We start from the raw sequence: 24,003 nt of genomic DNA on the forward strand, positions 1-24,003 counted from the left end.
AGGAAGCAATCATTATTACCCCATTTTACGGAGAAGCAAACTGAACTCGGAGAGGATAAGCTGACCTGTAGAGCATCATATTAATAGTGAGGACAGAGGCATACAAACATTCATACATCCTCGTTCCGAGTTCAACCTAAATACGAACAAACCATTCCACACCCTCCGCCGTCCGCCCAGAAGACAGAGAAGACAGTAGAGGTTCCTCAGGTCTCAGGGTTTCGTCAGGTTGTGCCCCAGCCGTTCTTGGGCTCCCATGTCTTGTTTCTAGATGGTACTGTCCTTTTCTCCTATCGCGAGACTGGAAGCGTCCGCTTCTGGTTGCCAAGGGAACGGCGTTCTGAGAGGCAAGAGGGCTTAGGACCCGCCGCTTCTTCCACCTGTAGAGAAAGAGAAACTGCGGTGGCGGGAAAAGACCCCTCCCTTTCGGGGGACAGTGGGTGACGCTGAGTGTCAATGCTCTGACGACTGGACACTGGTTTTCGCCCAGAAGGTGAGGGACCGCACAGATTAGCAGCGGAGCTCTGTCGCCGGACTACAATCCAGTCAGAGTGGAGCGGAGTCCCATCTGGCTGCTGGGCTGGGGATGGGCGGACGGTGTCAGCGGGGGGCCGGCCCGGAGTCCTGGGAGGGAGCGGTGGGTCTGACCTCGGAGAAGCTTCAGTCTCCTCGAAGGCTGTGCCAGGATTTCCTGGACACTGTAGCAAACGTTCCTGACCGTAAGACCTAGTACCAAGGACTCCCACTGTCCTAGCCCATAAGATCTAGAACTTGTGTTACAAATTAATTACCAGCCATTTAAAATAGTCTATAAGTGACAAAGGATGCAAATAGGTATTTCACAGGAATAAAAAAAAAGGTGGGCAGTAAACATTTGACTAGAGACAACTTCTTTGGTAATTAAAGAAATGTAACTCATAGATACTTCTTGACATGTACCAGATTGACAAAGGTGAAAAGCTTTGACATAATCAGATTGGCCCTGATGGGGAAACAGACGCCTTCATCTCAGCATACCCTGTTGGTAGTAATGTAATCTGGTACAGTTTTGTTGTAGGACAATTTGGTAGTTTACCAAAATTTGAAATCCAAGTGTTCTTTGACTCAACAATTTAAAAAAATTTATTGAAGTGTAGTTGATATACAATGTTAATATCTTCTGTATAGCAGTGACTCAGTTATACATACATATATATATATGTATATTCTTTTTCATATTCTTTTCCATTATGGTTTGTCACAGGATATTGAATATAGTTTCCTGGCTATACAGTAGGACGTTGTTTATTCATCCTATTTTTAATATGTTGCCTCTGCTAATCCCAAACTCCCATTCCTCCCCTCTCCTCTCTCCCCTCCCCCTTGGCAACCACAAGTCTGTTCTCTGTATCTGTGAGTCTGTTTCTGTTTTATGTATATTCATTTGTGTTGTACTAAATTCCTCATATAAGTGATACGGTATTTGTCTTTCTGACTGACTTTGCTTAGTATGATAATCTCTAAGTCTATCCATGTTGCTGCAAATGGTGCTATTTCATTCTTTTTAACGGCTGAATAATGTATTTAATGGGCTAAATAATTGTATATATGTACCACGTCTTTGGGCTTCCCTGGTGGCTCAGAGGGTAAAGCATCTGCCTGCAGTGCGGGAGACCTGGGTTCAATCCCTGGGTCGGGAATATCCCCTGGAGAAGGAAATGGTAACCTACTCCAGTACTCTTGCCTGGAAAATCCCATGGACGGAAAAGCCTGGTAGGCTACAGTCCGTGGGGTCATAAAGAGTCAGACACGACTGAGCGACTTCATTTTCACTTTTTCCTTGCCTCTTCTGTTGATGGACATCTGTTGATGTCCATCTGTTGATGGACAGATTTAGGTTGTTTCCATGTCTTGGCTATTGTAAATAGTGCTGCTATGAGCATAGCGGTGCATGTATCCTTTTGAATTATAATTTTGTCTGGGTATATGCCCAGGAGTGGGATTTCTGGGTCGTATTGCAATTTTGTTTTGACTTAGCAATTCAATTTTATATTCTGGACATATAAACATAACTAAGCAAAAATTTGTACAAAGAGGTTAACTTAAAATTGAGGTATTCTTTACATACCGTAAAATTTACCCTTTTAATATTGCAGTTCTGTGAGCTTTGACAAACGCATACAGTTTGTGTTTATGTAATTACCATCACAGTCAAGATACAAAACACTTGCGTCATTCTCCCAGAAATCCCCTTATACCGGTTTATGTAGTTAACCCTTCCTTATGCCCAGTCATCCATTTTCTGTCCCTATGCTGCTGCTGCTGCTGCTGCTAAGTCACTTCAGTCATGTCCGGCTCTGTGTGACCCCATAGACAGCAGCCCACTAGGCTCCCCCGTCCCTGGGATTCTCCAGGCAAGAACACTGGAGTGGGTTGCCATTTCCTTCTCCAATGCATGAAAGTGAAAAGTGAAAGTGAAGTCGCTCAGTCGTGTCCGACTCTTAGCAACCCCATGGACTTCAGCCCACCAGGCTCCTCGGTCCATGGGATTTCCAGGCAGGAGTACTGGAGTGGGGTGCCATTGCCTTCTCCGTCTGTCCCTATAGTTTTTTCTATTCTAGAAGTCATATAATTGGAAACAAATACTATGGAGACTTTTGAATCTGGCCTCTTTCAACTTAGCGGTATATAGTTGAGATTTGCCTAAGTTTTATGTCAGTAGTTTGTTTTCTTATACTGCTGAGCAATGTTCCATTGTATGGCTGTACCACAGTTGCTTATTCATTGTCTAGTTGAGGGACATTTGGATTGTTCCTAGTTTGGGGCAGTTGTTAATGGAGTTGCTATAAACCTTTATGTGCAGATTTCTGTGTGATTACAAATGTTCATTTCTTGGGTGAATATCCAAGTGTGAGATTGTGGAGTCATAAGGTAAGTGTATGTTAAACACTGTAAGAAAGTGGCAAGTGGTTCTGCAACGCTGCTATCCCATTTTGTATTTTTGTATTCTCATCAGCAACATATGAAAGTTCCAATTGCTTCAACTTTGTCAACACTTGGTATTGTTAGTTTCTTAAAAAAGTAATTTTCACCATTTGAATGTGTAGCAGTATCTCATTATGGTTTTAATTTGAATTTTTCCCATGGCTTAATGATATTGACCATCTTCTTATGCTAGCTTGCTATCTATACATCTTTGGTGATGTGTCTGCTCAAATCTTTCTTATTATTGAGTCTTGATACTTCTTTATATATTCAAGATGTAAGTCCTTTGTCAGCTATGTGTTTTGCAAATATTTTCTTCCAATATTTGACTTTTGTTTTCCTTTTCAGTAGTGTTGTTTGAAGAGTGGAAGTTTTAAACTTTGATACATTCCAATTTATCAGTGTTTTCTTTTATGAATCATACTTCTGATGTTGTCTGCCAAGGGATTCCCTGGTGGCTGATGGTAAAGCGTCTGCCTGCCACGCGGGAGACCTGGGTTTAATCCCTGGGTCGGGAAGATCCTTTGGAGAAGGAAATGGCAACCCACTCCAGTACTCATGCCTGGAAAATTCCATGGATGGAGAAGCCTGGTGGGCTACAGTCCATGGGGTCGCAGAGTCGGACACGACTGAGAGACTTCACTTTCTTTTCACTTTCTGATGTTGTATCTAAGACATCTTTGCCTAGCCCACGATCACACATATTTTATAGAAAGTTCATAGTTTTGAGTTTTTCTTTTAGGCTTGTGATCAATTTTGAGTGAATTTTTGTTTTGCTTTTTATAGCAAATCTTCCATATAAGCTAAATGAAACTGATTTTTAAAATGCTACATCTATGCAATAGAGTACTATGCCATGATTTGAAAGCATGAAATGTATTTGTGTGTGGTGCTACAGAAAAGTCTCTGAAATGCATAAAGTGTGAGAAAGCAAGTTGTGAAGTACCATGCCATTTGTGTGTGTTTGTGTTGGGTAGGAGTAGGTAGTTACAGGATAGAAAGTTTGCATATGCCTAAAAAAGTAAGACCTACAAAAATCTATCAACTGTGTTTCTTGGGATGAGGGTAAGTTGAACTTGAAAAACTTTTACATTGTTCTATATTATTTGCCTTTTTTCCCCTCTCATAGGCAAATATTTCTTACATAATAAACAAATATAGAAAGTTAAGAAAAAACACCACAAATAGTTTTTAAACATTAAAATCATGAAAATAAATGTAATTCAACTTTTTAAAAAGGCTGGCTATTCATTGTAACTAAACAGAGGAGGATTAATTTTCTTTTTATTCTTTCATTCATCCCAAAACATCAAATTACATTGGCCCAGTGTCCCCATTTTGGTTTTAAATCATTCATGGTGGTTGCATTTCTCACAAGCCTATATGAAAAAGTTTAATCTCACTTGAAATGAATGTTAGGAAAACTTTGTACCTCTTAACAGTGATTTATTGCAAGTTAGAATCTGGTCATATATCCTTTTGTTTAATGGAATATCAAGAACTGAATAGTATTCTATTTTAGAACTATCTTTAATGTAATAAGAAAATGCTGATCACTTAATGTTAAGTGAGAAATACATGGATTCAATTTTGTTGAAAAAATATGAAAAGCAAAAATGGAAAAGAAATGTGCCAGCAGTGTTTAGCTCAGGGTGATGAATACTGGGTGATTTTTAGTTATTTTTGAATAGACTTTAATGTATTCCAGAAAATTTACTACAATAAATAAATTCTTTAATTATGAATTTAAAATACTAGAAAACCAGCAAGTAGAGATAAGCAAAAGGTAAAAGAAGACACAAGAACACCCATGAACCTGCTAGTCCAGAACCCACCATTGTTACTTCTTTGATTTGTGATCATCCTTCAGGTCCCTCTCTGTATATTTCTTTAATTAGAGAAATTGGTCTTGTTTTTTAAACAGGATATTGATTTGCTTCCTTCCTGCTTCCTGCCTTCCTTTCTTGTCTATGCCCTTTGCCAGTTTTCTATTGGAATGCTTCTTTTCCTTGTTGATAAGAGCTCTTTAAATATGTAAATGTATTAATCTTTTGTATATTATCTATATTGCATATATTTCCTCCAGTTTCTCATCTATCTTTTAATTTAGAGTTTTTTTTTTTTCTTTTTGGTTTGATACTCAAGAGCAGTCAGTGTTATGTGATCACATCTATTAGTCTCTTATTTTTTGACTTATGCTCTTGATGTCCTGCTTGGTAAGTCACTAACCTCATTTTTGGGCTTCCCAGGTGTGTTCGTGCATGCTCAGTTGAGTCTGATAGCCCACCAGTCTCCTCTGTCCATGGGATTCTCCAGCCAAGAATACTGGCGTGGGTTGCTGTTTCCTCCTCCAGAGGATCTTCCCAGCCCAGGGATGGAACCTGTGTCTCCTGCATTGGCAGGCGGATTCTTTACTACTGAACCTGTGGTAAAGTGCCTTCCCAGGTGGCTCAGTGGTACTGAGCCACTCCTGCCGAGTAGGAGACGTGGGTTTGATCCCTGGGTGGGGAAGATCCCCTGGAGAAGAAAATAGCAACCCACCCCATGATTCTTGCCTGGGAAATCCCATGGACAGAGGAACCTGGCAGCTGTAGTCCATGGGGTTTCAAAAGAGTCGGACAGGACTTAGCAACTAAACAACAAAAAACCTCATTATTATGTAAATTAGATGTATGTTTCCTTCCAGTCCCTTGGAGATTTCATATTTTATATTTATTTATTATTAAGCAATTTAAAGGAGAAGGCAAAAAAACTTTTAATAAAGTAATATAGTAAAATATGTCAAAATACAGTATAATATTTACAGTGGAAAAAAATGTCACATCCTTCAGGGACAAATATCTTGAACTTGTAAACATTATGCTTGTTTAACTATTGTTTAGATTTATCAAGTTTTGGATATTCTCTTTGATTTCCTATTTTGACAGGTTAGATTTTTTATACATTTCCTTTTACATACTCCTTCTCACATACACTCAATATAATTAAGGCACAGTATTTGGTTAAATCAATATTCAGTGCTTATATAATTAAAAGTATTTAATTATCATTTGATTGTTTGCTTTCTTGCACAATGCTTTATTTTTCTTGTGGGATTTCTCTGTGGCTACTGAGATTGTTTTCTAATACACTCAGATACATCTCTAAGTTCCTAATTCACTGCCCTTTATCCGTACTTTTTTCTAGATGGCCAAATCATAAGATTGTTAGTTATATCCCTACCCATCCTGGGAAGTGTGTTTTATTTATGATTTTCAGGAGCAAACATAAAAGAACAGACCTATTTCTAAAGCAAATGGAGAGATTTCTGGAGCCTCTTAGCTGGTCCATGCCATTGGTGGTTCCCTGTGCCCCTCCCCTTATTGACGTGTATTATACGGGCTCTGCACAGGCTTCCATCTCATTGCTCCCTCAGTGCACTGCAATAAGTCTCCCTTGACAGGCTGCTTAGGGCATTACAAGACATTTGGCCTTTCAGTGACTTACGCTTTTTGATTGTGATGTGACGGGCCAGGGTGATCCGTCATCCCACAATAATAATGTCAGTGCCTTCCTGAGTGAGCCAAAAACTCTTTTACAGAGTTGAATAATGTTGAGATCAATGCCTTTTTCATTTGGTGAGATGGAAAGAGTTGACCTACTGGTCCTTGACGCCTCGGTACATTGAATGGTTGGGAGCTAAATCATATTATCCCTCTGTGTGCCTTGGAGGAGCATGGGGTTGTTCATGTTTGGGCTTCCTCCTGTGTCCGGAACTTTCTTGGACTCTGCCTTCCCTGTTCATAAAGAGAAAGATAGATGAGTCATTTTGTAGGGTAAGAAAAGGACATTGTTTCACTTGCTGGGCCAGAGGCAGTTGCCTTTATTCTCTTATGAGAGAAATGGTTTGATTCATAACCAGTAGGAATTTAGGAAAGGATTTGTTGGAAGATATCCAGTCACACATATGTAAAGCTAAGTATTGAGAAGGCAAACTCTGAAATTCTCTCTGTTTCTTCCATTTTATTTGGCATGTATGCCACCGCAGCATTACTGAACAAATCTGGAATGGTCCTGATCAAGGGCACAGTTTGGCAGGATCAAGGTGCTGGCAATGCTCAAGTTTTCTCATTAGATTAAACCACCCTGCCTAATATCTCCTGCTTTAGGAAACAGTCCTGGGAATAGAGCAGCCAGACTGGTATAAGGCCTTTGGATGGTGTCACCTGAAAAATAGTTAAGGAGATTGGCAATGTGTATCCAGATAATGAAAGTCTGTCCTCTGCTAGATAGAGTAGGTTCAGTTCTCTGTTGCTTCAGGGCAGAAGTAGTGTTGTGGGTCTTAGAAGGGCAGGGTTGATAGAAGAGTGATTACCAACAGCAGCAGCAGCAGCAGGTACTCCATGAAGATTCGGTACCAAGGAAGAGAGGAGAAATCAGAGCTGAGAGGGAGCCCAGGCTGAAGGCTGAGCTAGAATAAGGAAAGTAAAACCAAAAGCAAGTAGAGGCTTTGGGAAGTTATTACAATGAAGCATGAGTCTTGGCTGAGAGGTGTGGTTCTCCGAAAGTGTCTTCTAAGGCCTAGGACACAGTAAGTGTTTCTCTTGGAGATGCAGAAAGCCACTGAATGGCATTCACTTCTGCACTTTTTTAGCCACTTTCAGAATCTAACATCCTGGGCAGCATGTTTTTTCCACTTACAGTGATGTAAAATGTAATGATCCGTGGACATAGACATCTTTTGATGAAGTTAGGGTCCTGTGAGTTTGGTAGCAACATAATCCTTGTAACAAAGGCTCTGAGTTAACTGAATGTTAACAGTGATGAAACATTTAAACATACAAGTCACAGCTTGCTTAAAATTTTGTTTCAGGATATCAATGGATATTATAAAGGGAAACTTGGATGAAATTTCAAAACCAGCCTCAAATTCAAGAACACGTCCTGGGAGCCGAAGTTCAAATGCTTCTTTGGAGGTGCTCTCACCAGAACCAGCATCCTTCAAGGTACTTTGCTGTTTAGAAATGATATAAACGACTTCTTTCAATCTCTAGCAATTGGTGAACCAGAGCTGTTGTTAACATCCCCTTCTAAGGTTCCTCTTTAAAAGGTGTGTTCTGGGAGCACTCATAGATTTCTTGTTTGTTACTTTAGATCTTTTTATGTGAAAATACTCTTTCCTTCTTTACTTTCCCCTCTTTTGGGGGTAGGGGGGATAGAGTTTGGCTTAATTTTCCATAGTTGTACTTTGATAATGCTCATTTGTTAACTTTTCTTCTTTCATAAGAAAGCTTTGTATTCCAATATCTACTATGCCACCATTGACTCTTAACTATGAAAAAGATTCATTAATTTAAAAAACAGAGTCTGGATCAAGACCACATGGTGTATATTTAGTAGGTACATTACCCGGGTGTGACTCCCTTTATTGTCTTTATTAGTCTTTCTATCTTTTCTCAAAATATCTAATTCAATTTTTTTTTTTTTAAAGAATCTTTTTCTCTCTGTGATGTGGAGCAGTTTATTTGTCTTAAGGTTGTGGGAAACAAAAATTTTGAAGCTTATGGTGAAAATTTTCTTTGCAGTTTTGTGACTCCCTTCTCACGTATTCTTTTGACTTATGGGTTAGACTGCATTACAAAACTCTTAGAGGAGTGTCTATCATGATTTAATGCTGGAAATAGAAAACATTCTAGGCATTTCCAGCCTAGAATGTATTCCAGATTGAATACAAGAAATTCAGTTCCTAAATCAATTGAGGGCCAGCTGAAAAGGCAATCACAGAGGGGACTTTTCTTGGATCATTGGTTCCCAGATCACACTGTGTGTGCATGCTCAGTCACGTGCAACTGTTTTGTGACCCCATGGGCCGTAGCCTGTCAGGCTCCTCTGTCCGTGGGATTTTCCATTTCCTCCTCAGGGGATCTTCCCTACTCAAGGATCAAATCCAGGTCTCCTGTGTCTTCTGCATTGCAGGCAGGTTCCGTACTGCTGAGCTACGAGGGAAGCCCAGTCACACCACCGTATCCAAAATCCAGAGATCTGAAAGCTGCTGCTGTTGCTGCCTCTGATATTCTACACTTCTCTCAGAACCATAAAACTGGTGACTAGACATGCAGAGGTGACTGCCTTTGATATTTCTTGTCAATAATATAGGGCTTCCTTGGTGGCTCAGTCAGTAAAGAGACCAGCTGCATATCAGGAGCTTAGCAAGATGGCTTCTACCTCATTTCTGTGGTATAAATTTTGTGCAGATGCACCTAATTGGATGAAACTAACACATATCCAGAATCCAGCCTGCAAGCAGCTTTGTAAAATACAGTTTCTAGCTTAACTCTTATGTTTTTTTCATCTAATCCTGCATCATTACTGTGTGTTAACTCTTACAGCATTGTAATAGTTCTTGATATCTGATGAGATCGGTCTCCCCATCATATTTTTCTCTAGGACTGTCCTAGCTGTACTTGGCTTTTTGTTGTTTTTATATTTTAGAACAGTTTTCAAGTTCTATGAAAAATACTGTTGAGGTTTTGATTGAAATCGCTTTGAATTTATAGATTAATTTGGAGAGAATTTCTAACTTTATGATAGTAAATCTTCCCATCTATTTACATAGCATCTCATTGACTTCTTTGCTTCTAATTTAAACATTTTACATACTGTGAAATTCAGTCTCTTTTGGTGTTTAATTTTGAGTTTGGCACATGTGTGGAGTGATCTTATCACAATCACAATATAGAACAGTTCCATCATTACCTCTCAAAAATGCCCTCATGCTAGCCTGTCATAAATAGTCTCTCCTACTCTTAATCCCTGGAAACTCTGGATCTGATTTCTGTCCCTTTAGTTTTTCCTTTTCCAGAAGGTCAAATGAATGAAGTTAAAAAAAAAAATGTAGCTTTTGAGTCTGGCTTTTGTTTGCTGGCACACTGCGTCTGAGACTCATCCATGTTGATGCTTGTTCACTCACATCTTTTTATCGCTTAACAGCGTTCCATTGTGTGGGTAAACCACAGTTTGCTTATTCATTCCCCAGGTGAGGAGTGTTTGGGTAGTTTGCAGATTTTGGTGATTATGAATAAAGCTGCTGTAAATATTTGCATATATACAATAAGTATAAAGTAATATCTCACTGAGGGTGCAAATGAAATTTCCCTGATGACTAATAATGTTGTGTTTTTATGTGCTTATTTACAATTCACATATTTTTTTTGGAAAGTTTATGTTCAAAAGTCTCTATCTGGAATACATAAAGAACTCTGAAAAGTCAATAGTAAGTAAATAGTCTTTTGTCAGATATATTATTTGCAAATATTTTCTCCTAGTCTGTAGCTTGGTTTTTCTTTCTTTTAACTGTGTCTTTTAAAGAACATTTAACATTTTAAGTGCAATTCATCATGCTTTTTTTCTTTTGAGAATTGTATTTTTTGGTTGTATCTAAGAATCCTTTGTTTAACCCAAGTTCCCAAATATTTTTTTCCTGTTTTTTCTTCTGAAAGTTTTATAGTTCTGTATTTTGCATTTAGATACTTGCCTCTTTTGTTGCCAGTGAGAAGGCTTTTGTAAGCCCACTATTCATTCCAGTGTGGGTTGTCTATTTTAGATATTTTTCTCTGGCCACTTTATTTTTTTCCCTTTGTTTTTGATATCTATTATTACTCCCCTAGGTATGGACTTATTTAATTTGTGTTTCCGAAGACTAGTACTACTTCAATGTAAGGATATGTGTTTTTTATTTTTATTTTTAAAACTTCTTAGCCACTGTATTTTCATATGTTTCAAATATTGCCTGCATTTTTTTTTTTCTATTTTAACATCCTGGAAGTCCAATAAAATTTCTTTTGAACCTTTCTCTTCTATTCTTTATGTCTCTTAAAATTTAAAAAAATTCATTTATTTCTCTGTGCATCATGCTGGGGAATTTTTAATATATATTTCTTGGAATTCTTTCTAATACTATGTCAAATCTGTTCTTTAATCTATCCATTGAATTTTTAATCTTAATGATATATTTTTAATTTCTTGAAGTTCTTTGTCATTTATTTTCAAATTTATCTTAATCTTTTTGTGTTATTTGGATTCTTTCTTCAGACTCATTAGAACTATTTATCAGCTTTTTATAATAATATCTTAAGTTCTTTTATTTATTCTGAATCTTGCTTATTATTAGGGCTTCCCTGGTAGCTCAGTTGGTAAAGTATCTGCCTGCAATGCAGGAGACCCTGGTTCGATTCCTGGGTTGGGAAGATCTACTGGAGCGGGTTAGGCTACTCACTCCAATATTTCTGGGTTTCCCTTGTGGCTCAGCTGATAAAGAATCCACCTGCAATGTGGGAGACCTGGGTTTGATCCCAGGGTTGGGAAGATCCCCTGGAGAAGGAAAAGGCTACCTACTTCAGTATTCTGGCCTGGAGAATTCTTAAAAAGAATATCTTTTTCTTTTTGTATTATTTGGATTCTTTCTTAATACTCATTAAATCTTAATACTCATAAATCTTTATCAGATTTTTATAGTAATATCTTAAGTTCTTTTGTTTATTGTGACTCTTGCTTACTGTTGGTCATGTGTTCATGGCTTTTGAACTTTGGGATTGTAAGTTTTAATTTTGGAAAATTTATGGAGCCTGATTTGAAGCTGTACCTTCCAAAGCAAGTTTCTGTTTGCTTCTACCAAATGGCTCAGAGATACCACTGGCATGAATATTTTTTTTTTTTTTTTTGGCTAATTTTTCATCTTGAAGCATTCCAGAGCTCATGAATAATATTAATTGGAATTCAAACCCACATAAAGCATGACCCCATGGTTGCACATTCTCAGGGAAGACTGTTTCCCTCTTGGAACTGCTGTTGCTGCTGCTAAGTCGCTTCAGTTGTGTCTGACTCTGTGTGACCCCATAGACAGTGGCCCACGAGGCTCCCCCGTCCCTGGGATTCTCCAGGCAAGAACACTGGAGTGGGTTGCCATTTCCTTCTCCAGGGACACAGACACATTTTTTGTTTGTATCCTGTGCTTTTGGATAGATATATTTTTCTAGTCTGCACTGTCACTGAGGAGGCACCTTTTTAAGGGATCCAGCTTCATGAAGCAGGAGAGGGAAGGGTCTTCTCCATCCTGTCTTGCATGAGCCCAAGTCCTAGTCTCCTAGCTCTGTGTAGGTGGTAAAGCCCAAGGCTATGGCTTTCTGAGGCCAGCATATTTTTCTTTTACCTGTCCTGGTACTGGTGGTAAAGAGTCCTGCCTGCCAATGCAGGAGACATAAGAGATGCAGGTTCAGTCCCTGAGTTGGGAAGATCCCCTGGAGAAGGGCATGGCAGTGCACTCCAGTATTCTTGCCTGGAGAATCCCATGGACAGAGGAGCCTGGTGGGCTTCAGTCCATAGGGTTGCAAAGAATCAGACATGACTGAAGCAACTTAACACACACATACTCTGCTCCCACCCAGCCCCCACCAGGTCATCTGCTTTAAGGATTTATAAAGGTTCCTATTTCAGTTTTTGTTGTTCTTGTTCAGTCTCTTAAGTTGTGTCTGACTCTTTGGAACCTCATAGACTGCAGTACACTAGGCTTCCCTGTCCTTCACCATCTCCCAGAGTTTGCTCAAACTCACATCCATTGAGTTGGTGATGCCATCCAACTATCTCATCCTCTGTGTTCCCCTTCTCCTCATGCCTTCAATCTTTCCCAGCATCATCGTCTTTTCCAATGTGTCAGCTCTGCATCAGGTGGTTAAAGTGTTGGAGCTCCAGCTTCAGCACCAGTCCTTCCAATGAATATTTAAGGTTGATACCTTTTAGGATTGACTGTTTTGATCTTCTTGCTGTCCAAGGGACCCTCAAGAGTCTTATCCAGCATCACAGTTTGAAAGCATTAATTATTTGGTGCTCAGCCTTCTTTATGGTCTAACTCTCATATCTGTACATGATTACTGAGAAAAGTGTAGCTTTGACTATATGGACCTTTGTTGGGGAAGTGATGTCTCTGCTTTTTAATACGCTGTCTAAGTTTGTCATAGCTTTTTTCCCAATGAGCAAGTGTCTTTTAATTTCGTGGCTGCAGTTACTGTCTGCATTGGAGCAGTGATTTTGGAGCCCAAGAAAATAAAAGTCTGTCACTGTTTCCATCTTTTCCCCATTTATTTGCCATGAAGTGATGAGACCCGATGCCATGAACTTATCTTTTTGAGTGTTGAGTTTTAAGCCAGATTGTTCACTCTCCTCTTTCACCTTCATCAAAAGTCTCATTAGTTCCTCTCTGCTTTCTGCCATCAGGGTGGTGTCATCTTCATATCTGGGGTTGCTGATATTTTCTCCTGGCAATCTTGATTCCAGCTTGTGATTCATCTAGCCTGGCATTTTGCATGATGTACTCTGCCTATAAGTTAAATAATCAGGGTGACAATATACAGCCTTGATGTAATCCTTTCCCAATTTTGAACCAGTCCATTGTCCCATATCTGGTTCTGACTGTTGCTTCTTGACCTGCATACAGGTTTCTCAGCTTTTAGTTTCCTTTTAATTTCTGTTGACTGGCAATTTCCCCAGTATTCTTGTGAGCTTAGAACTATTCATTTCTAAGTAGATGGAAAGTTTCAGTTTATTCGGTTTTCCTTATAGCCTAAAGTGGAATCTAAAACAATTTTAAATTCCAATAGCCCAAAACAATTTTAGACTCTTTAGTATCAAGCTTACTGATTATAAACCTAAACTCTGGAGTTATGGGTTCAAAATAGGCTTTGCTGACCACATTTTATGTGATTTTGGGAAAATTATTAATACTTCGACTCTCTGTGTCAGTTTCCTAATCTGTTCAATACTGTCCACCTCTTAGGCATGTTTTGGTGCCGGGGTCCAGCCCCAGTGGATCCAGGGAATTCGAAGCGGGGACGGCGTCGGCGAGGACCAGGAAACAATTGCTTAATTAAACGTTAATTAAGGATATAAAGAGTAATAGAATGAGGATAGCTCAGTGAGGAAATTTCAGTGAAGAAAAGAGGCTGAAATAAGGATAGCTCAGTGAGGAAATTCAGTGGAGAAAAGAGGCTGAATAATTCAGCCAGAAGGTAAGAGAAAGAACGACATGGTGAGACCAAGTTTCGGTGAACAAGGCCCGCACTTTATTTTCCAAAGTAGTTTTTATACCTTAAGTTATGCATAGAGGATAATGGGGGAAGGGGTAGAGTCATGCAGCAAGCCAGGCTTTCTTCCTGCAAACTTATCATATGCAAAAGCTTAGGTGATTTGCATCATCTTCTGGCCCGGAGGCGTGTTAACATTTTAAGACCCTTTCTTCAGAAAACTTATTTTTCTCTAAAGGTAATTGGTCAGGAGCAACCCTCCAAAAGCATTAGATAAAGTTGCATTCCTACAGAGCAAAGGTGTGGTGGGCTATAACAAGAAAAAGAATTAACTCAAGGGTCCCAGGTTACAAACATTAAAGCTACTTACACCAATTATATTAATCAATACACTGCCAGGGACACAGCAGGTAAGGGATATGGAAACTTAGCAGCAAACATTGGCCCAACAAGTGAAAATCCCTTCACCAATACAATTTCTAATCAATCTTTTAACTACTCAAAAGAATCTGTGTTTAGACAGTTTAGAACATCTCCTGCCTCTCACAGTTGGGAGGCTCTGAACAATCACATGTGGCCAGAAAAACCTATTCAGGCAGGCTAGAGGATTTCCAAAGGAGTTTGTAGGTTGAAACACTGTCACACCCAGGAATTATTAACTGGAGCTGTAAGCTAACTCTTCTTTCAGAGAGAGGTAGTGGGGGACAGCCCCCTGTAAAGTCAGAGGTGTAGGTGAAAGCACAAAGCAGAAAGTAGGCAGACTCTGGTTTTGGGGGTAGATGGGGGACTCCTGAGACTCGATCCCGCGTTTGCGTATGCCGAGCCTCCTTCCTCATGACCTTTGTCATGGGTGGAGTTCCTCACGCTGGCTCCCGGCAGTGATAGAATTCCAGTTGAGCTATTCCAGATCCTGAAAGATGATGCTGTGGACAGTGCTGCACTCAATATGCAATATGCCGGCTCCCGGCATTTTGGGGATAAAATGAGTGAAATATCTACAATTTTTAGAAGTGACTAGCAATGGCACCCCACTCCAGTACTCTTGCCTGGAAAATCCCGTGGATGGAGGAGCCTGGTGGGCTGCAGTCCAAGGGGTCGCTAGGAGTTGGACACGACTGAGCGACTTCACTTTCACTTCTCACGTTCATGCATTGGGGAGGGAAATGGCAACCCACTCCAGTGTTCTTGCCTGGAGAATCCCAGGGACGGGGGAGCCTGGTGGGCTGCCGTCTATGGGGTCGCACAGAGTCGGACACGACTGAAGCGACTTAGCAGCAGCAGCAGCACCTAGTACAGAGAAGGCAGTGGCGCCCTACTCCAGTACTCTTGCCTAGAAAATCCCATGGGTGGAGGAGCCTGGTAGGCTGCAGTCCATGGGGTCGCTAAGAGTCTGACACGACTGAGCGACTTCACTTTCACTTTTATGCATTGGAGAAGGAAGTGGCAACCCACTCCAGTGATCTTGCCTGGAGAATCCCAGGGATGGTGGAGCCTGGTGGGCTGCCGTCTATGGGGTCGCACAGAGTTGGACATGACTGAAGCGACTTAGTAGCAGCATGTAGTAAGTACTCAGGACATCTTAGCTAATTGGTCTTAATTCTTTAACCTAATTGGTCAGTCCTTCCTATGTTATTTTTCATGAAATTCAGTGTAAAGTCAGACACATAGTAGCTGTCACATAACTGTGTTTAACAAATTTAGAATGAAAAATTTACCATTTTATGTAGGTAGGATAATATATTTACAAAGACCTGACAAATTTTAGAGTAGCAAAGGATTAGTATTTCTGCTTACATATTCCTAGGTGATGATTTTTTTCTAAAGCAGCAACTTCACAATATTGATGCACATGTTTTAAAACATAGCTTAATATTACCTCATTCAAATTTATTTAAAAGAAATATATCAGCAATTAATTCCAGGCATATTTTATTTGAACCCACTAAGCTATAGGTCAAAACAAACTCTAGCATATTTATTAACCAATGAGGACTTTGATACTTATAGCAAAGGCAAGACTTTGTAAAAGTTGTGATTTACGTGGAAAATTAGTAAGGTTCATCTGGGGTTGGGGTAGAAAATCCACAGGTATGCTGCATGTTGACTGCTGACTGCAAATGATTAAGTGTCTGTAAGCCCTTTTACATTGTCAGAATAATAAATCTTAGTATTTTGATTAGTTTTATTGCTCATTTGTCTTTTATTAATTTCTTGCAAAAATTTCTGAGTGGCAGAAAATGAATTTAAAATGCTAGAGGTTTTTTTTTTTTTTTTTGCCACATGCTGTATAGCTTGTGGGATCTAGTTTCCTGATCAGGGATTGAAGCCGTGTCCCCTGCAGTGGAAGCATGGATTCTTAACTATTGGACTGCCAGGAAGTCCCTAAAATGCTAGAATTTTAATGAAATTTCTGTAGTAATGGTATAGTTCTCAGTCTTAGAATTTTGGTTTATTGTTGCTTCTGAATATTTTTCTTGAAGGAGCCAATTGTTGCAACTGGTGTAAAAATCTCATGGCTTTCAGGTAGGTATCTAATTGTTTGGAAGTGTTTTTATAGACTATCTACCTTTCTTGGGACTAACATGGAGATGAAATAGGGGACATGGAGCAATGAAAAGTGGAGGCTGAATGTGGCTTTGAGAATGAAGAAGTGAAAAAAGCAAACAGGCCACAAGGTAGACGATCAGAGGGGTTGGGAAGAGAGAGGCCCATGGGCAGTGGGATGGGGAGATGGTTGGTGTTACTGGGGTGGGAAACTGTGGGTAAAATTGTGAAATGGGCAGTATTTGCCTTTTGTTCTGTTTCATGTCTTTTGTCTCATTTTTCCTGCTCATTCTAAGCGTCAGGATCATATGGGGTAACACGTGTGAAAGATCTTTGTGTATACTGAAATGTGGTATCTGAGTAGTTGCTAATATCTAGTTATGTTACCCCTGTATAAAAACCCATTCTCAGGGAAAGATCAGCTTGATTCATTTATGCCAAGATCTAAATTACTGACAGGGCTTGTGTGACTTCTAGCAATTTCAGCATTCTCACGAAACTATGCAGCCTTAAGAATTTACTGGATATTATGGAATTTTAGGCTTTAACCTGGCCTTTCACAGAAGAATATTTTTGAACAGGAAACCCTCTTTAACACTTTCAAGATCACATAAAGTAAGCATTGTTTTGCTTATTATAAATTAGGTCTCTACTAGTTTCAGTCCATAATGTACCTGTTTTCTTCTCTGTTAAATTGGGGTAGTAATACCTATCCCAGAGGGTCATTGTGAGACGTGACTGAGGCAGTGTGTGTAAAGCACTCAGCACAGGACCTGGCCAGTAGTAATTCTCAGTAAATGTCAGTTATGATTTTTATACTACGGACTCAGCTCAGTTCTCCTGGGGCTTATGTCCTAGTTCAGGTGAAGAGAGATGCTTGTGCACTCGTGTAAGCTTGTGCAGTCATGTAAGCAATTAAACCCTGGCAGTTTAATTCTCAGCACCACCTGCCTTCTGTCCTGGAGATTCACAAGGGGACCCAGATGGCAATGATGGAGTGTAGACCAGGAGCATAAAAGCCTCCAAGGGCTGAGTCCTGCAGGGCTGGAGCAGACATTCCCTCCGTTGGAGGGGAAAGGTATGTCTCCACTCTGCCTGAGGTTTTGCCCTCTTGTGGGCTGTGTGAATTTCCAAGGTGACTTTTGCTGCCAAGCAGAGCCTTCAAGCTCTGTGATCCCTGTTTTTGCTTCGTGCAGCCATGGATGTCTTTTCCTGTCCTCTCTCAGGAAAACACAGCTGCACCAAACTGGTGTTTTCACCAGTTTTTAGCAAATGAACTTTGCTAAAATGGAAAGAGAAACCAAAATGAGATAGAAAAGCTGTGACTAGTATAAGAGTAAATGATTAACCAAAGCACATGGTTCTGATTTGAAGACCTCCATTAGAAGTACACTGTGATTCAGACTATTCACTTTGCAGCTGTTCAATAGCCACATGTGAGCAGTGACTACTGTGTTGATTAGCTTGCCCTAGAACCCTTGACTCTCCATCTGAAAGTAAGCTCAGGCAGCAGGGACCATTGTGCCTCATCCTCAGAGCTTGACAGAGAGAGATTCTCTTTGGGACGGATTCTTCTCTATTATTGCTAGAAATTGCTGGAGAGTGGTGCATATTACTTTGGTGCAAATGTTATTAAATTCAATTGTGTATGTAAATTGTATTTTATCAAGTGTTATATTATTAGAATAATTTAACACTACTGTATGATGCATGTCCTTACATATACTTATATTTGAGTTAAACTAGTCTAGAAATTTAAAATAAAAAACATTATTTTTGAAAACTATTTCTTTGGAAATAATTTTTAGGTTGATACTGCAATCAATTTGAACTCTGGTAAAGAAGGCCACTCAGAAAGCAATAATACAGAGGAAAGTAGAAACAGTAATGATAATAAAGGGGAAAGCTACTCTGAGAAAATAAAATTGCCTGAAGAGGGGTCAGATGATGATTCGAACTTGGGTCAACATCAGATAGTCCCTGAATGTTCAGGTAGGATAATTACTTGGTAATTAGCTAATGATAATTACAGATGCTATAGTTAAAATATTAGAATTACATAGTTTTTTATTATTTATTTTTTATTATGTAGAAATAATGATACATTTTTTTTGTGAGAAAGCAAATCACCAAGTTTTTATTTACAAGAATATTAAGAGTTCTTAAGTACATGTAGAAATATAATATGTCATATAATAAAATTGTTACTGTGATCATTTTAATCAAGTAGGAAGTATTTCTGTATTTTATGACATGATTTATTGATCTTTTTGAAAATTATATGATAAAATGTATCCTGTAATATATAAATGCCTTTTAAGGGATAATCTCATTTGATTTTAATAACTTCTGGATTTCAGAAAACTCCTTCTTTTCCCATGGTTATTAATACTGGTCAAAGTGAATTAGAACAGCAGTTCTCAAAACATGGACTGCAAAGCCCTGGGCTCTGAGGCCCTTTTAGGAACTCTGCAGAGTAAAAACTAGTCTCATTGTAATACTGATATATCAGTAATATAATTCATTATAATACTGAAATGATTCTGTTTGCTTTTTTGCCCCCTGAGTGGTTTCACTGATGGTACAAAAGCAATGGTGGGTAAAATTGCTGGTGCTCTGACATGAATCAGGACAATGAATGGCATCAAACTGTACTAATAGTCATTGTGTTCTTTAAGGCCTGGCATAGGCAGAAGAAAGAAATAGCCGATGTCACTCAGGAATGTTCTTGATGGAGCAGTAAAATTTTAAAATTCTAATTAATCTTGACCTTTGAGTACACATCTTTTTTATAACCTATGTGGTAAATTGGGAGGTACATATAAAGAAATTCTGCTGTATGCCAAGATGTGAAGGTTGTGTTGAGGAAAAGTGTTTGTGAGGTAATTTGAGAGTTGAACTGGTCCTTTTTTAATGGGACTCCATTTTCACTTGAAAGAAGAAGTGGCAGACAAACTACTGTTGTTCAGACTTAAGTATTTGGCAGACATTTTTGTAAAAATTGAAAGGGACCTGTTAATTCGGGAAAACAACTGAAAGTATTTTTTGTCAATGATAAAATTTGAGCTTTCAAGTAAAAACTTAGAATCTTAGAAAATTTGTGTATGTCAATATGAGCTTTACAACTTCCTAGTACTTAGACTTTTCTGATAAAAATCAGTGGCAATATTAACAAATGTGATTTGTTGATATTGTATATTGAAATGTGTTAATATTTTGAAGGTTTGCCTACTTCAGTGAACCACTGGCTTCCAAATAACCAATGCAGGATAAAAGATCCATTTAACATGAAAAATAGATCCATGGATTTATGGAATAACTAGGGTTACAGATTTCACATTATAACTAAACTTTAAGAAACTACCTCTTGTCCAGTTTTAATATTAGTATTAAAGAAGAATATCCACCATTATCTGAAAAGGATATTTCTCCTCCCCTTTCCAACTACTGTGTAAGGCCAAATTTTCTTCATATACTTTAACTGAGGCAACAGATTACAGTAGATTGACTTTGAAGCAGGTACGTGAATCCAGCTGTCTTCTATTAATCCAGGTACAAAAGATTGAAAATATCACTATTCTTCTCAACAATTTTTTGGGAAAATATAGCTATTTGTCATAAAAGTGTTATATTTGTGTTAAAATGTAATAAGTAATGCCATGTTTATTATTTAAAAATGAATAAATATATATTTATAATATTCTTCAATTTTGATTTCTAATATGATAATTATCCATAGACATAACTCACATAAACAAAAGTTACTTTGGGTTTTCCATAATTTATGAACTATAAAGGAAAGCTGAGCTTGTAGTGGTGGCCTCCCCAGCCTGAACCTGAGGCGTGATGGGCTCTTCCCTCTCTGGCACAGGCCTGTGGGCTCCATTGAGGCAGGGGCTGCTCAGCTGCCCCTCTCCACTCAGGCCTTGACCAGCTCACTGGGCTGGCTGGCTCCCACTGCACAAACAGCCAGCTTGGAGCTCCACTCCGGGGGCACCAACTTTGAGGCTGTCTTGAGGGTCACAGGCTGGCTGGTATGGCCAGCAGAGGGCTGTGCTCACAGTGCCCACTGCCTCAGACAATGGTTCTGGTTGATGGGTGTGTCAGCCATCTCCACATGGCCACTAATGCACTATGGGTTGAAGAATGATGTTGCTGGAGCGGCCGGGTGCTAGTTCAGACCTGGCTGCTTTCTGCAGTTGTACGTTTCAGCTTGGGGTGCAGTAGCAGCGAGGCAGACACCAGCCATAGTTGCCCTACTCAGTCATTGGTTGGTGCCACAGTGGGCCCCTCCCCCAAGCAAGTGACTGTTAATGATCAACTGTCAATCAGTAACCATTAGTAGCCCTGCTCAGCCATTGGTTGGTGCCACAGTGGGTTCTTCCTCCTCCCCCTGTTGTATATTTAAAAAGAGTCCAGATTTGGACTGACAGGGAGATGGATGTTTTTTTGAGATGCTAGTCTGACATCTTCTCAGTCGGCTAGTTTTTTGACTCAAGTTGTCATTTCTTGTTCCAACAGCTTGTTTTCTGATTTATTGGCCTGTCATCTGGTGAGCAGAATGAGTTTGGGTTCAGTAACAAGCTCATAAACTTTGAGAACTGATTTAAATTGTGTTTGGCATGAGATCCGCTCTCAGACCAGGTGACTCAGGATTACAGTTATCAGGAAATGAGGTATTAGAGTTGAGACTAGCTAGTGGCCCCATTTACGTTGTATTGTTTATATTACATTATATTTACATTACAGTGTAAACATTGTAATGTTTATATTATATTACATTATATTGTTTCCGTGTAGCAAGAGTTAACTTCAAAAATGCCTGCTGGATAAACCACCTGTATACATGGAGCTTGAGAATGCTAGGGCTGCCAGTTGGAATTAGAACTAGAGGCTTTTGCGTTTGATGTATGTGAGCAATACAATTTGTAGAGTCTCCTTATTAGTAAGATCAGTATTCTTTTTGGGTAAGCTTCTTCCCTCTAAACATATCTCCTTTTCCTTTAAGAGAAAGTGATATACATTATAGGGAAACACCATTGGACTCTGTATTTTCAGAAGTTGCAAAACTTGGCTTTTCTTTGCATAATATGACATTTCTGATGATCTAAGATCTGATGATCTAGCTGAGACTTTAGGACTTGAACACCTATGCTTATTGCCAGGTTATCATCTTTCATCAGACTTTACAGAGGAGTTATCTCCTGATGGGTAAAGAGCTTTAGTTCTGGAGTCAACACAGATCTGGGCAGAGACTGACTCTGCCTTTTACTAGTTATAAGATGATAGATCTTGGACATGTATTTAACTCAGTTACAAATTAGCCTCAGTTTACTAATTTGTAAAACAGGGGCAATAATTATTCCGTCTCATTGGTTTATGGTGAGGATTACACAAGATAATGAATGTAAATAAAGCATTTAACACTGTGCCTATCAGGTAAATGTATAAATGTTAGTAGTAGTGATAGTTTTAGTCTCTCAGTCACGTCTGACTCTTTGTGACCCCATGGACTGTAGCCTGCCAGGCTCCTCTGTCCATGGGATTTTCCAGGCAAGAATACTAAGTGGATAGGCATTCCTTTCTCCAGGGTATCTCCCTGACCCAGGGATTGAACTGGGGTCTCCTGCTTTGCAGAAGGATTCTTTACTGTCTGAGGTGTTGGCTGCTATTATTAATATGACCATTAATCATAATGATAATTATTATTAATCATTTATAATTATTATTAATCATAGTCATAAGTGAAAACTTAAATAACAGGAGTTCTAAATAGTTCCTAACTATCAATTATCCATAATTCAAGAACATTTTAGAGTGTTTTGGGCTTCCCTGGTGGCTCAGCTGGTAAAGAATCTGCCTGCAATGCGGGAGACCTGGGTTCGGGAGATCCCCTGGAGAAGGGAAAGGCTACCAACTTCAGTATTCTGGCCTGTAGAATTCCATGGACTGTATAGTCCATGGGTTTGCAAAGAGTCAGACATGACTGAGCAACTTTCACTTTTACTTTAAGGTGTTTCAGGAAAATGGGATAACAGGAAGGAGTGTAGATGAAAGGTGTTTAGTTACATGGTATACTTTTCTGAATTTGTTTCTGACATGGTGGAATTACTCTGTGTCTCTGACATGCTATATTTTACTATAGCTATTTGTGTAAGTGACTTCTCTTTCAGTTAGTCTGAAGCAATTGCAGGATAGGGTCTTTGTCTTATTCTTTGTTAATTATGAATATAGAAAGTATGGCAGAATGAAGGAGAAAGAATTTGGGGTTAAAATCATATGAGACCCACTTCTGAATTCAGTGCTATAATTTATTAGCTATTTGAAAGGATTAAGTTATCTCAACTGTAAGAGAGAACTAAATGTCTGTTTCACAAGGTTGTTAGATAATTATATGAAAAAAAAAAAAAAGCGAAAGCAGGCTTCCCTGGTGGCTCAGATGGTAGAGTCCACCTGCAAAGCAGAAGGCCCAGATTTGATCCCTGGGTTGGGAAGAACCCCTGGAGAATGGAATGGCTACTCATTCCAGTATTCTTACCTGGAAAATGTCATGCACAGAGGAGCCTGGAAGGCCACAGTCCATAGGATGGCAAAGTGTTGGACACGACTGAGTGACTAACACTTTCACTTTTTTCCAAACCAAGATACATGACACCAATGTTAGTTATTACACCAACCATAAACATTTGTTGAATGAAAGAACAAATAGTAAAAGTAAAACAAGAAAAAAAAAAAGCTTTATGATTTTAATAAACTTCATGCTCATTCCTACTTTCAACATAATACAGATGAATTTGAATTAAAAGAATTAGATTTTCAACTTCAGGATGCAATTCAGAAGATGAAGAGGCTTGACAAGATATTGGTGAAGAGACAATACAGAGAAAAAGAAATTAAGAAGCAAGGTCTAGAAATGAGAATAAAGCTGTGGGAGGAACTTAAGGTAAGAATTGTATAATCTTGTGCTGACATGTGAGAAGCAACTTCCTCTAATAAGTAGGAATAGCGTGGCCTCTGGTAGTGCTAGTGTGGTCTGCCTTAATTTATTTTGTGGAGGTAGGGCAGTAGTGTTTATATGTGTGTATGGGGTGAGGGAGCAGTGAGAGAGAGAGTTTTCTGGAACTGGAGAAGGTGATTTTGCAGGATTCCAGATTTCGGGCACTGCCCTGAGCGTCTTCATTCCCCAGACAACAAAATAGGCTTCTCTCGCCAGTGGACAGACAGCACAATAGGCTTCTCTCTCCAGTGTCTGGCCTGGGCGCCTGGGTTCCTCCATATCTGGAATAGAAAGGAATTTGGTGCCTACGTTCATCAGCTATATATGTCAGCTTTTTCTTCAGCAAGCTTACAGTTTGGAGATCAGTACACAAAAACAAAAAAATCTAACCCCCTGGTTACCATTATTACTTGAGTAAACTTTTGTGACAAGCAAGCGAGGAGT

The 24,003-nt window shown here is 39.2% G+C and overlaps 1 protein-coding gene and 1 non-coding gene across 2 annotated transcripts in view; both read left to right on the top strand.

Annotated features, from left to right (window-relative positions):
- Positions 1-339: 339 nt before the first annotated feature.
- The window catches only part of FSIP1 (fibrous sheath interacting protein 1), a 212,342-nt gene continuing 188,678 nt past the window's right edge, over positions 340-24,003 (top strand). The window contains exons 1-4 of the mRNA XM_005888930.2: positions 340-493; positions 7,817-7,949; positions 18,371-18,554; positions 23,351-23,505. Of these exons, the coding sequence (XP_005888992.1) occupies positions 7,824-7,949; positions 18,371-18,554; positions 23,351-23,505 (465 nt within the window). The 5' untranslated portion in view covers positions 340-493; positions 7,817-7,823. The remainder of the gene's footprint in view (positions 494-7,816; positions 7,950-18,370; positions 18,555-23,350; positions 23,506-24,003) is intronic.
- TRNAC-GCA (transfer RNA cysteine (anticodon GCA)) lies at positions 11,118-11,189 on the top strand. The gene has a single exon. It is a non-coding gene; the product is annotated as a tRNA-Cys (tRNA).

Source organism: Bos mutus, chromosome 10, assembly GCF_027580195.1.
Source record: "Bos mutus isolate GX-2022 chromosome 10, NWIPB_WYAK_1.1, whole genome shotgun sequence".
Taxonomy (NCBI): Eukaryota; Metazoa; Chordata; class Mammalia; order Artiodactyla; family Bovidae; genus Bos; species Bos mutus.